Raw genomic sequence first — 13,910 nt, 5'->3', positions numbered from 1 at the left:
CCAGCAAAGCACTCCCACACCATCACACCTCCTCCTCCATGCTTCACGGTGGGAACCAGGCATGTAGAGTCCATCCGTTCACCTTTTCTACGTCGCACAAAGACACGGTGGTTGGAACCAAAGATCTCAAATTTGGACTCATCAGACCAAAGCACAGATTTCCACTGGTCTAATGTCCATTCCTTGTGTTCTTTAGCCCAAACAAGTCTCTTCTGCTTGTTTCCTGTCCTTAGCAGTAGTTTCCTAGCAGCTATTTTACCATGAAGGCCTGCTGCACAAAGTCTCCTCTTAACAGTTGTTGTAGAGATATGTCTGCTGCTAGAACTCTGTGTGGCATTGACCTGGTCTCTAATCTGAGCTGCTGTTAACCTGCGATTTCTGAGGCTGGTGACTCGGATAAACTTATCCTCAGAAGCAGAGGTGACTCTTGGTCTTCCTTTCCTGGGGCGGTCCTCATGTGAGCCAGTTTCTTTGTAGAGCTTGATGGTTTTTGCAACTGCACTTGGGGACATTTTCAAAGTTTTCCCAATTTTTCAGACTGACTGACCGTCATTTCTTAAAGTAATGATGGCACTCATTTTTCTTTACTTAGCTGCTTTTTTCTTGCCATAATACAAATTCTAACAGTCTATTCAGTAGGACTATCAGCTGTGTATCCACCAGACTTCAGCACAACACAACTGATGGTCCCAACGCCATTTATAAGGCAAGAAATCCCACTTATTAAACCTGACAGGGCACACCTGTGAAGTGAAAACCATTCCCGGTGACTACCTCTTGAAGCTCATCAAGAGAATGCCAAGAGTGTGCAATGCAGTCATCAAAGCAAAAGGTGGCTACTTTGAAGAACCTAGAATATAAGACATAATTTCAGTTGTTTCACACTTTTTTGTTAAGTATATAATTCCACGTGTTAATTCATAGTTTTGATGCCTTCAGTGTGAATGTATGATTTTCGTAGTCCTGAAAATACAGAAAAATCTTTAAATGAGGTGTGTCCAAACTTTTGGTCTGTACTGTCTGTCTGTGTGTGTGTATGTATATATATATATATATATATATATATATATATATATATATATATATATATATACATATATATATACATATATATATATATTATAATCTTTTTCTGGTTTCTGCAAGTTTTCCCACCTACAAAGAATGTAGTGATCTGTCATTTTTATAGTACGTAAACTTCAACTCTGAGGGATACTTAAAGTCCCAAAAATCACATTGTACAATTTTTACATAATTAAATTTAATTTTATTGCTTGAAATAAGTACTTGATCACCTACTTGCCGGTAACAGTTCTGGTTCTCACAGACCTGTTGGTTGTTCTTTAGGAAGCCCCCCCTATTCTGCATTCATTACCTGTATTCATTGCACCTGTTTGAACTCGTTAAAATACACCTCTCTACACAATCAATCACACTCCAACCTCTCCACCATGGCCAAGACCAAAGAGCTGTCTAAGCACACCAGGGACAAAATTGCAGATTTGTACAAGGCTGGGATGGGCTACAGGACAATAGGCAAGCAGCTTGGTGAGAAGGCAACAACTGCTGGCACAATTATTAGAGAAGGGAAGAAACACAAGATGACTGACAATCTTCCTCGATCTGGGGCTTCATGCAAGATCTCACCTCGTGGGGTAAGGATGATTCTGAGAAAGGTCAGGAATCATCCCCAAACTACACCTGGTCAATGACCTGAAGAGACCTGGGACCACTTTCTCAAACATTACCTTTAGTAACACTACATCAACATGGATTAAAATTTGACAGGGCATACAAGGTCCCCCTGCTCACACCAGCACATATCCAGGCCCGTTTGATGTTTGCCAGTGATTATCTGAATGATCCAAAGGAGGCATGGGAGAAGGTCATGTTTTCAGATGAGACCAAAATAGAACTTTTTGGTATCAGTTCCACTCGCTGTGTTTGGAGGAAGAAGGATGAGTACAACCCCAAGAACATCGTCCCAACTATGAAGCATGGTGGGGGAAACATGAAACTTTGGGGATCGTTTTCTGCAAAGGGGACAGGATGACTGCCCCGTATTGAAGGGAGGATGGATGGGATCCTGTATCGTGAGATTTTCGCCAACAACCTCCTAGTCTCAGTAAGAGCATTGAAGATGGGTCGTGGCTGGGTCTTCTAGCATGACAATTACCAGAAACACACAGCCGAGGCAACGAAGGAGTAATTCCTTAAGAAGGATTTCAAGGTCCTGCAGTCTCCAAGCCTGAACCCAATAGCAAATCTTTGGAAGGAGCTAAAACTCAATGTTGCCCTGCAACCTAAAAGCTGCTGGGAAGATCTGTATGGAGGAGGGGGCCAAAATCCCTGCTGCAGTGTGTGCAAACTTAGTGAAGAACTACAGGAAACGTCTGACCTCTGTAATTGCAAGCAAAGGTTTCTGTACCGAATATTAAGTTCTGTTTTTCTATTGTATAAAATACTTATTCCATGCAATAAAATGCAAATTATTTATGTAAAAATCACACAATGTGATTTTATGTTTTTTATGTTTAGATTCTGTCTCTCACAGTTGAAGTGTACCTATGATAAAAATTACAGATCTCTCCATTCTTTGTAGGGGGGAAACTAGAAAAATCGGCAGTGTATCAAATACTTATTTCCCCCACTGTATGTGGGTTGTGAAGTCCTAACATAGAATTATGAGCACAATTATTCAATCTTTTGCTTGCGCGTGGTCAGCTGTGAGTAGTATCAGAAAATCTGCAAAATTAAGGTTAATAAAAGCATCCAAATGGTATGTTGGGTTCAGTTATTCCGAATAAAAAGCAAAATGCTCCTGACATTTCTGGGTTGGTTCAGCACAGTGGTTCAATGTATTTTTTTTTTTTGGAGAGCCATTTGCAGTCATTCTTCCTTTTTGAGGCATTATAGATATAAGCTGTACAGAGCAGGGTAAAGAATAATCTTTTGGAAGCTTTTACATATATACTTTAATAAGATTAATTGCACATTTATTTTATGCATGTATAGGTGTTTTTACTATAGTAGATAAGACGGCCCATATAAAGTCTGGACCCATTTACCACATTGTTCGGCTGTTTCTGTGCTCCATAGGCGATGGATTGGCGGCAGCACATGTGCCCACCATTACAACCTTCAGTTTCACCGCAGTTTTGTGGTGGGGGCTGAGGTCTCACGTTTCGGCTGATTCGTGCAGCCCCTGTGATTAAATTTTACATATTTATCCCTGTGGATAGATGATAAATGTTGTTTCTGGGAAAACCCCTTTAAGTGACAACAATGGATTTTCTTTGTCTTCTGTCAGTAATAATTTCTTAATTCAATGCAGATGGCAGCTAACCGTGTCCTGTCACATTTCAGAGACATCACATTGGAGATCGGAGTCTGTCTCTATGTAATATGTTCTTGGATGAAATGGCGAAACAAGCCCGGAATCTCATCACAGACATCTGCACAGAACAGTGCACCCTGAGTGATCAGGTAATAAACTTTTTTCTTTTTTTTTTGTATTCTTAATCATTTTTATAATTCTGAGGGTGCTGCAAGTGCGGCCATGAACGAATAAGCTATTTTGCCACTAATTGTCGAAGTATTTGCCTTCAGTCCACAAAGACATTATTATTTAAAGATGACTTTACACTAATTTTTTAGTGTTGAACACATGATATAATAGTGGCAGCAGAGTAGAATAAATTAAAGTATTTGGCACCTGAAGTCCTAACTGGGCATTACCAGGAAGATTTCACTGGGGGCGTGTACTTCTTCTTCTCTTTGGAGCTGACCAATCATAAGCAGGTAGCAGCACACTGGGGAAAGAACATGCTGCCACAATAGCTAAAGCAGGCTCAGTGTGAGACATGTACTGACAGTCTGCTCTCCTCACTGCAGAGTGATGAAATGTGCTGGAGCACAGCAGACCTGGGTGTGCGTGACTGGCAGCTTTCATCTCTTCTGACAGTGTGGGCTCATGACCAATTTATTTACTTATTTTAGTTATTAATTTTATTCACTTATCTAAGGCCATAATTCCACAGTGCTTTACAGACATTATAATCACTGTCCCCATTAGGGCTCACAATATAAATTCCCTATCAGTATGTCTTTGGAATGTAGGAGGAAACCCACACAAGAACGGGGAGAACATTCAAACTCCTTGTAGATGTTGTGCTTGGTGGGATTTGAACCCTAGTACTGCAAGGCTGCAGTGCTAACCACTGAGCCACCATGAAACAAATTTCCAAGTTCTCTTTTCAACACTTAATTTAAAAGAACTTTACAAGTTTTGTATCGCTGTAATCATACCGAACTGGAGAATTATGTTACTAAGTCAATTTCACCCCACTGTGAACATTTTTAAAAATATGGCAGAGTTGGGTGTGTGTGTTTTATTTTACAATTTCACTGCACTTCAAACTTTTTGCCCATTTTCCAGTACATTGTATGGGTAAATTAATAGTGTCATTTAAAATCTATGACTCTTACTACAAAAAGAAAGCCCTTTATAATCTAAATGTTTCTCAACTTTCCATTAATATGGTTGCATTCAGCACTCTGAACAGCCAGCTTCTTTAGCAATGACCTTTTGTAACTTACCCTTCTTGTGGATTGTGTCAATGACTGCCTTCTGGACATCTGTCAAGACAGCAGTCTTCCCCATGATTGTGGAGCTACTGAAACAGACTAAGGGACCTTATTAAATGCTTAGGAAGCCTTTGCAGGTGTTTTTTGTTAATTATTCTAATTTTCTGGGATAATGACTTTTGGGTTTTCATTTGCTGTAAGCCGTAATCATCAACATTAACAGAAATAAACACTTGAAATAGATCACCCTTTTTGTAATGACTCTATATAATATGACTTTCACTTTTTGTATTGAAGAACTGGAATAAATTAACTTTTTGATGATTTTCTAATTTACTGAGAAGCACTTGTACATCCATCTCTCACTTGCCCACTTTGTTTCAGGATTTTATCTTGCTACTTGTTTCTCTTACGACCTAGAAAGGCGAATGTTGGAATAGAATTACCCAACTTGGTAGAAGCTATTATGAACTGCTTGGCTTTCAAGAATTTTTTTTTTTTTTCTTCCTCACTCTCTTTAGCTACTGCCAAAACACTGTGCCAAAACAATCAGTCAAGCAGTGAACAAAAAGTCAAAAAAGCAGACCGGAAAGAAAGGAGAACCCGAGCGAGAAAAACCCGGGGTTGAAAGCATGAGAAAAAATAGACTTGTGGTTACAAAGTAAGAGTTTATTTGTGGTTTTTTTTTTGCAATTAAAGGTTTTGACTTTCTTAATTAATTTCCATTATGAGAAGAATAACGACATAAATGAGTTTTTCAATCAATGTTAAAAAAAATAAATATTTTTTTTTTTTTACATATATTAGGCCTTAAAACCAAGCAATTTTCAGCTACTTTTTTTTTTTGTTACTTGTGATAAAACGGTATAGTTGCTTTTGTATTTGTTTGTTTTTAATTCCATTTTGATTGTAAATTAAGGTACCGTATATACTCGAGTATAAGCTGACCCGAGTATAAGCCGACCACCCTAATTTTACAACAAAAAACTGGGAAAACTTATTGACTCGAGTATAAGCCTAGGGTGGAAAATGCAGCAGCTACTGGTAAATTTCAAAAATAAAAATAGATACCAATAAAAGTAAAATTAATTGAGACATCAGTAGGTTAAGTGTTTTTGAATATCCATATTGAATCAGGAGCCCCATATAATGCTCCATACAGTTCATGATGGGCCCCATATAATGCTCCATACAAAATACGCCCTTTCTAATGCTCCATACAGTTTGATGGGCCCCATAAGATGCTCCATATTAAAATATGCCCCATATAATGCTGCACAAATGCTGATTATGGCCCCATAAGATGCTCCATATAAAAATGTGCCACATATAATGTTTCATACAGTTCATTATGGCCCATAAGATGCTCCATATAACAATGTGCACATGTAATGCTCCATACAGTTCATTATGGCCCCATAAGATGCTCCATATAAAAATGTGCCACATATAATGCTCCATACAGTTCATTATGGCCCCATAAGATGCTCCATATAACAATGTGCCACATGTAATGCTCCATACAGTTCATTATGGCCCCATAAGATGCTCCATATAACAATGTGCCACATGTAATGCTCCATACAGTTCATTATGGCCCCATAAGATGCTCCATATAACAATGTGCCACATGTAATGCTCCATACAGTTCATTATGGCCCCATAGATGCTCCATATAACAATGTGCCACATGTAATGCTCCATACAGTTCATTATGGCCCCATAGATGCTCCATATAACAATGTGCCACATGTAATGCTCCATACAGTTCATTAAGGCCCTATAAGATGCTCCATATAACAATGTGCCCCATATAATGCTGCTGCAATAAAAAAAAAAAACATACCTCTCGTCGCTGCCCGCTGCTCCTCAGCGTCCCGTCTCTCCGCACTGACTGTTCAGGCAGAGGGCGGCGCGCGCACTAATACGTCATCGCGCCCTCTGACCTGAACAGTCAGTGCAGAAGACACGGAAGACGGGGCGGCGGTGGAACGAGGACAGGTGAATATGAAATACTCACCTGCTCCCGGCGCGGTCGCTGGCAGCTTCTCCTGGACAGATGGTCTCCGCCACCGGCAGCTTCTTCCTCTGTTCAGCGGTTACTGGTACCACTCATTACAGTAATGAATATGCAGCTCCACCTCTATGGGAGTGGAGTCCATATTCATTACTTTAATGAGCGGTACCACATGACCGCTGAACAGAGGAAGAAGCTGCCGGCACCGGAGACCATGGGATATGCAGGGACCACGTCAGGAGCGCCAGGAGCAGGTGTGTATGTGACTGTCGTCACTCCCCCTCACCCGCCGACCATGACTCGAGTATAAGCTGAGAGGGGGCACTTTCAGCTCATTTGTTTAGGCTGAAAATCTCGGCTTATACTCGAGTATATACGGTAATTTATTTTTATTTTTTTAGAGCTTTTTCATATTTACACAAGTAAAATAGTGAATTTTTCAGTATTAATGTTTTCATTTATATTAACGTTTATTTTGATATTTAACATGATCTAGTAGGTAGAATTGTCGGGACTAGTATTTTTCTCAGTTTACGCTATATATAACTAGACTGTGTGCTGATATAGAAAATATGGCTATGAATAAATCACATTTTTTACATAATCGTAATTATTTAATGCTTTCATGTTTTTCCCTTCCAGTTTAGATAAGCTACATACTGCACTTTCAGAACTCTGCTTCTCTATTAACTATGCCCCTAATATGGCTGTTTGGGAGCACACGTTCACTCCGAGAGAATATCTGACCTCACACTTGGAAATTCGTTTCACCAAGTAAGTGTCGGACACCTGGTATGCTGTTCAATTTTTTTTTTTTTTTAATAACTACTCAAAAAGTAGATTTGCAGATCCATCAGATGTGTCACTTTCTCAAAAATATGAAATGTGGAGTTCAGCGGCCGTCTCCTGTCTGTTCTATATGGAGCAGAGAGATGCTTGAGGCTGAGAATGGAATGTGAGCAGAAGGCGAAGGAAAAAGCCGCCATTAAACAGCAAGAAAACACAAACTGTTCTTGCACTAATGAAATGCAGTGTCTTATTGTTTTTTTCACAAGAATTCTGCATCACCCATCAATGTGCAAATATGGAGAGAGAGCCTACAAATATAAGTCTTATTTTCACCTTTTTGGAAAGTAATTGTGTATCATGTATTGTCAATCAGGCTTCATTAACTGTGCATAAAGAGAATATAGCGTTAAAAAATGACCTGATTAAAATCAGATAATTTTTATTAACAATATTCAAATTGACAACTACACACAATTGTCAGCAAAGGAGAATAAACAGGTTTACAAACATTTTGAAACAATTCCCCACCCTCCCTCCCTCCTCCCTTAAAGCCTTTATAAACAAGAATAGGACAATAGCATACATTGCTTATATAATAATACAACATCCCACTGGAATCTGTTCCTCTCCATCCAAGGTTTCCAAAGTGTTTCAAAAGTTTTCATACTTTTCCTTAGTTCATAAATACCCTTTTCCATATTAATAACCATATCAGACTGTCTATAAAATTCCTGCAGAGTCGGCGGTACCTCACTCAACCAGTGCCTGGCAATTAGCTTTCGCGGAACATACAATAATCTCATTATGGCCACTTTATGATGATTTGGAACTCTGATCTCTTCCACATATCCCAAAATACTGTGTTCCAAATTATTATGCAAATTGGATTTAAGTGTCATAAAGATTTGTTTTGTTTTTCAAATAAACTCATGGATGGTATTGTGTCTCAGGACTCAATAGATAACTGAAATCAATCTTAAGGTACCGTCACACTCAGCGACGCTGCAGTGATATAGACAACGAGCCGATTGCTGGAGCGTCACTGTTTAGGTTGCTGTAGAGACGTCAAACACAATAACTCCAGAACGATGCAGGAGCGATCCAGTGACGTCATGGCGACTCACTTATCGTTCTCGCTGGTTGTTGGCATCGTTGCTTTTTATGTCAAACATGACGATACACGCCAACCTGACGACGAAATAAAGTTCTGGACTTCTATCTCCGACCAGCGATGGCACAGCGGGATCCTGATCACTGCTGCGTGTCAAACACAACGAGATCGCTATCCAGGACGCTGCAACATCACGGATCGTTGTCGTTCTCGCTGCAAAGTTGCTGAGTGTGAAGGTACCTTCAAACACGTGATAATTAGTTTTCCGGGTGATTCTAATTAAAGGAAAACTACTTAAAAATGATGATCCACATTATTAAGCAGGCCAAAGGTTTCAAGCAATATGAGAAATTAAAAGGATCTCTCTGCTGCTGAAAAGCGTTAAATAGTGCAATGCCTTGGACAAGGTATGAAAAAATTAGATGCTTCACAAAAACTTTGATCATCATGCTGTGAAGAGATTTGTCACTGAAACATAGCCCAGACAGATAAAGGCATAATGAGGAAGGTTTCTGCCAGACAAATTCATGGGATTAAGAGAGCAGATGCCAAAATACCATTACAAAGCAGCAAACAGTTATTTGAAGCTGCTGGTGCCTCTGGAGTCCCTCGAACTTCAAGGTGTATGATCCTTCAAAGGCTTGCTTTGGTTCATAGACCTACTATTCGGCCACCCCTAAACAGTGTTCATGAGCAGAAACGGTTGCAGCGGGCCCAGACATACATGAAGACTAATTTTCAAACAGTCTTGTTTACTGATGAGTGTCGAGCAACCCTGGATGGTCCAGATGGATGGAGTAGTGGATGGTTGGTGGATGGCCACCATGTCGCAACAAGGCTGCGACTTCAGTAAGGAGGTGGACAAATCATGTTTTGGGCTGGAATCATGGGGAAACAGCTGGTAAGGCCCTTTAAGGTTCCTGAAGGTGTGAAAATGACCTCTGTAAAGTAAATAGCGTTTCTGACTAACAACTTTCGTCCATGGTCTATAAGCAGAAACGTGCCTTCAGGAGCAAAATTATCTTCATGCTGACAATGCACCATCTCATGCTGCAAATAATACCTCTGAGTCATTGGCTGCTATGGGCATAAAAGGAGATAAACTCATGGTGTGGCCACCATCTTCCCTTCACCTCAACCCTATAGAGAACCTTTGGAGTATCATCCAGCACAAGATCTATGAGGGTGGGAGGCAGTTCACATCAACACAACAGCTCTGGGAGTCTATTCTGACTTCATGTAAAGAAATACAAGCAGAAACTCTCCAAAAACTCAAGAATGCAAGAATTGTGAAGGTGATATCAAAGAAGGGTTCCTATGTTAACATGTAACTTGGCCTGTTAGGAGCTTTTTTTGTTCAGTGAATGTGACCTCCTAATGCTGCAAATTCCACAAATGAGCATTTTCAGTTCTTTAAAACATATCAAATGTTTAGAAATTCTACTGTGCCTAATAAATTGGAACAGTGCATTTTGAGTTTTTATTCATTTTGGAGATTATACTGTTATCATTGGGAGGTTTCTTCAATAAAATTCGATGTATACTCTAACAGGTGATGACTTTTATTAGACTGACTGTCATTTGCACCGACCATTTAGGAAAATCCGAGAAAAATGTCATCTACACCATAATTTGGAACACAGTGTATATATCACAGGATCACTTGCGATTGTACATCCATACGATTTCCCAATTGCTTCTCCCACCTCCAACCAATATGAATTCAATCTCGTATATTGCCATAACATGTGTAGAATCCCTGCCCCCTCGGGCTGGCACCTAGGACACTTGGAAGTCTGTCTCAGCCATGCCTTATACAGCCTATCTGGAGTTCTATATACTCTGTGAAGCACATATATTTACGAAAGTCTACCCGGCTCACTTAATTATAATTGGGGAATATATTCCATGATATCCTCCCATTTATCTTCCTCCCATTTCTCTTTTGCCTTAATAGGGAATCTATTAAGAAAGGTATATAACAAATCCGTATAAATATCCGAGACTACCCCTTTCATTTCTCCCGTCGCACATACATAGTCTACCAGAATGTCTCTATAAATTCACATATCCATCGTTTTACTCTGCGCAAGAAAGGCATGTCTCAGCTGTCCATCTTGAAACCTACAGGTCTCCTGCAACCCGTAACTCTCCTGCAGTGCCTCAAAGGATAACAGTCCTTGTGCGTCCTGAATCTAAACCATATATTGAATACCCAATGCTTTCCACCATTTTTTTAATTCCCCCATATTAATAAATTCAGGTAATATTTTATTATGCCATATTGGGGAGAGATTTGTTAAAAGTCCCACTTCTCTTGTCTTTTTAATTGCCTCCCAGACTTTTGAACCAGTATCAAAGTAGGATAGGTTGTTCCAAACCTCCCAAATCCCCCTGTCTCCAATCCCTGAACCAATGGGTCCTTTCCCACCAACCAAACCAAAATCTGCCTAACCGAGCCCAGTCCATTCACCTCTCTCCAGCCTCTCATCTACTCACCCTGCGCTGCCAAAAAGTAGATCCAGGGATTCGGAAGGGCCAGCCTTCCCCCCCCTTCCTTCATCTTTAGGCCTCTAAAGCAATTCCAGCCTAATTCTTGGCTGTTTATTCCCCCAAACAAGGTCTCGAAATAAAGAGTTAATGATATGAAACCACTTTTGGGGCAACCAAACGGGGGAATTATGCAATGTATACAATAATTGGGGCATAGGAATCATTTTAATTAAGTTTATCCTTCCCACCACTGAGAGATATAACTTGCACCACGCCCCTATTTTCCTAAATATTCCTAAACCTGTCCAACAATGGGGACAAATTCAGGTCCACATAGCTCGAGAGAGGAAAAGACACTTGAACACCTAAATATCTGAACTGAGAAACCACTGTCAGCTTACTACCTTCCCCTGATATTGGGATGTCAACGCCCCCTTTATCCACTATCAAGATATTTGACTTCACCCAATTGATTTCAAGACCCGATATATCACCAAATGGCCTAAGAATATGCACCAAGGCCTCTCCAGAATTTTCTAAAAAGAGTAACATGTCATCTGCATTCAATGAGACTACAACTCTATTACCCTCGTTATCCGACGGCAGCAGCAAGTTCAGGAATAATCTACGTAAGTTTATAGCTGTAGACCTATTCGGCATAAAACCAGATTGATCAGAATGGGACCAGATTCTGGACCACACTTGCCAACCGGTTTGCCACTACTTTAGCCAAAATCTTAACATCCGCCGTCAGCAACGAAATTGGCCTATAGGATTCCGCCAATTCCGGGTCCTTACCTTTCTTTAAAATAACTACAACTGTCGCCTCTCATATGGACGCCGGTAGCTCTCCCTCCCTTAGCGCCTCATCAAAAACCATCTTTAATTTAGCCACTGAAATATCCAATAAATTCTTATATATCTCAACCGAGAGTCCATCAGCTCCAGGGGCCTTGTTGTTAGTCACTGACATGACAGCAAGTCTAATCTCCTCCTCCGTTATAGGTACATCCAACCTCTTCCTATCACAATCCCCAATACTAGGAAGTTTTGCCTCACCCAGGAAGTTTACAATGTCCCCCAATGTAGCCCTCAACACAGATGAATACAACTGTTCATAAAAATTTCTAAACTCACCCAAAATATCCACTACATCTGTCAACACATTCCCTTCATCTGTCCTTAGTTTGTACACATACGATGATTCTTTCTGTGCCGCTGTTGCCACCGAGAGCAAGTGCCCCACTCTTTTTCTCCTTCCTCAAAAAACTGATTTCTGAAAAGCTCTTCTTCTCTCCGCTTTTTTCATATACAACTTATCAACCGCTTCCTGGGCTTCCCTTAGTCTACATTGAGATATCTCTGATGGGTCCGACACCATATCCCTTTCTGCTCTTTCTAATTTCTCAATGATATCTTTATCTTCCATCCTAGTCTTGGATTTACATCTAGAAATCTCCCTAAAAAGAAGGCCCCTCAGAAAAGCTTTCATTGCGTCCCAAACTACCCGCGCTATCTTCATTAAACTGCCAGTACTCTGTGATCTCCTTCTTAATGTTGTCCATATTATGTTCAAGCCACAAGGGGTGAAATTTCCACTCACCTCCCCGTCCAGTCCTCCCACCTGTCCGTCTAATCAAGAGCTATAGGCTTGTGGTCCGAAATCACTCTCGGGAGATATTCTATCCCACAGACCATGCACGTCATTAAATCATTTCCCAGTGCTAGGTCAATCCTGGAAAGGGAACCGTGGGTTGCAGAATAACAGGAGTAACAGACTACATTCTCATTCCTCACTCTCCAGAGGTTCGCCATCCTCAATTCTGTCATATAATTCCCGAATGTCGACCGTTTTTCAGTGCCTTTGCGTAAACCTTTCTTATCTGTCCCACCCTTCATCCATCACAATATTGATATCCCCAATAATTAACATTGGTAATCCCATACCCCGTTTATACAATTCAAATATTTCTTGTACCTTTTTCCCAGAATATGGGGTGGGAAGTAAATAGCCGCTAGACATAATGGTTGACCATAAATTTTGCAGAATAACAGAACATATTGCCCATCTCTATCTACATGGCTCTCAATTTCTTCAAAAGGCGTGGACGCCCCAATCAGTACCAAGACCCCCCTAGCATATGAAGAATACGTAGAGTGATAAGACCTCCCTGTCCACCTCCTTTTTAACACTTCTACCTTTTCTGCAAGTAAATGTGTCTTCTGGAGACAAATGACATCCGGGCCCTGTTTTCTCACATATTCCATAATTGCCGTAACCCCTTGAAATAGGATGCTGCTCCCAGTAAGCTATAAGTCCCAATTTCCAGCAATGGTTCTCACCCCTCCTCCATCCCCAATATTCATTAACACAATAACCCATAACTAATCTGCTGTTGTTTTCACCTCTCTTACCAGAGAGTAGGTAGTCCAGCGTCTAGCTACCCTTCTCTCAGTACCTGTAATCCGCTGTAACTAGAACACCTCCCCGACGCCTCCGCATATAAAACAACATTATGACAATAAATCCTCTGAAAACCGCAATAAATTATTAAACCAAAGTCCGGAGATAACAGTAAGGCAGCATCATCCTCATCTCCAGAATCTTCTTTTCACTTCCCTCCTTCTTTGTTAGCTGTGAGCTTCTGCTTATTTAAGTCCAGGCACTTAGTGGCTTCTTCTGGTGTTGGGGAAAAAAGTGAACTGCTCCCAGGGCTACAACCCTTAATTTCGCCGGATAGAGAGTAGAATAAATCAATTTCAAGTCTCTCAATCTCCTTTTAACTGCTCCATAACTCATCCTCTGTTTTTGCACCTCAGCCGAGTAGTCAGGGTAAATTGAGATCTTCTGGCCATTAATGCACATGTCCTCAGCTGCACGAGCACTCGTCAATATGGCATCTCGGTCCCTAT

At 40.5% G+C, this 13,910-nt stretch overlaps 1 protein-coding gene across 2 annotated transcripts in view; it reads left to right on the top strand.

Annotated features, from left to right (window-relative positions):
- Positions 1-13,910, top strand: part of NCKAP1 (NCK associated protein 1) — a 156,759-nt gene that overhangs the window by 101,212 nt on the left and 41,637 nt on the right. For both annotated transcript variants that reach the window (XM_069733250.1, XM_069733249.1), the window contains 3 exons: positions 3,367-3,486; positions 5,109-5,248; positions 7,247-7,378. In XM_069733250.1, the coding sequence (XP_069589351.1) occupies positions 3,367-3,486; positions 5,109-5,248; positions 7,247-7,378 (392 nt within the window). The remainder of the gene's footprint in view (positions 1-3,366; positions 3,487-5,108; positions 5,249-7,246; positions 7,379-13,910) is intronic.

This window comes from Ranitomeya imitator, chromosome 7, assembly GCF_032444005.1.
Source record: "Ranitomeya imitator isolate aRanImi1 chromosome 7, aRanImi1.pri, whole genome shotgun sequence".
NCBI classification, from domain to species: domain Eukaryota; kingdom Metazoa; phylum Chordata; class Amphibia; order Anura; family Dendrobatidae; genus Ranitomeya; species Ranitomeya imitator.
The sequence above is the reverse complement of the archived record's forward strand: the minus strand, read 5'-3'. Positions and strand labels throughout refer to the sequence as shown.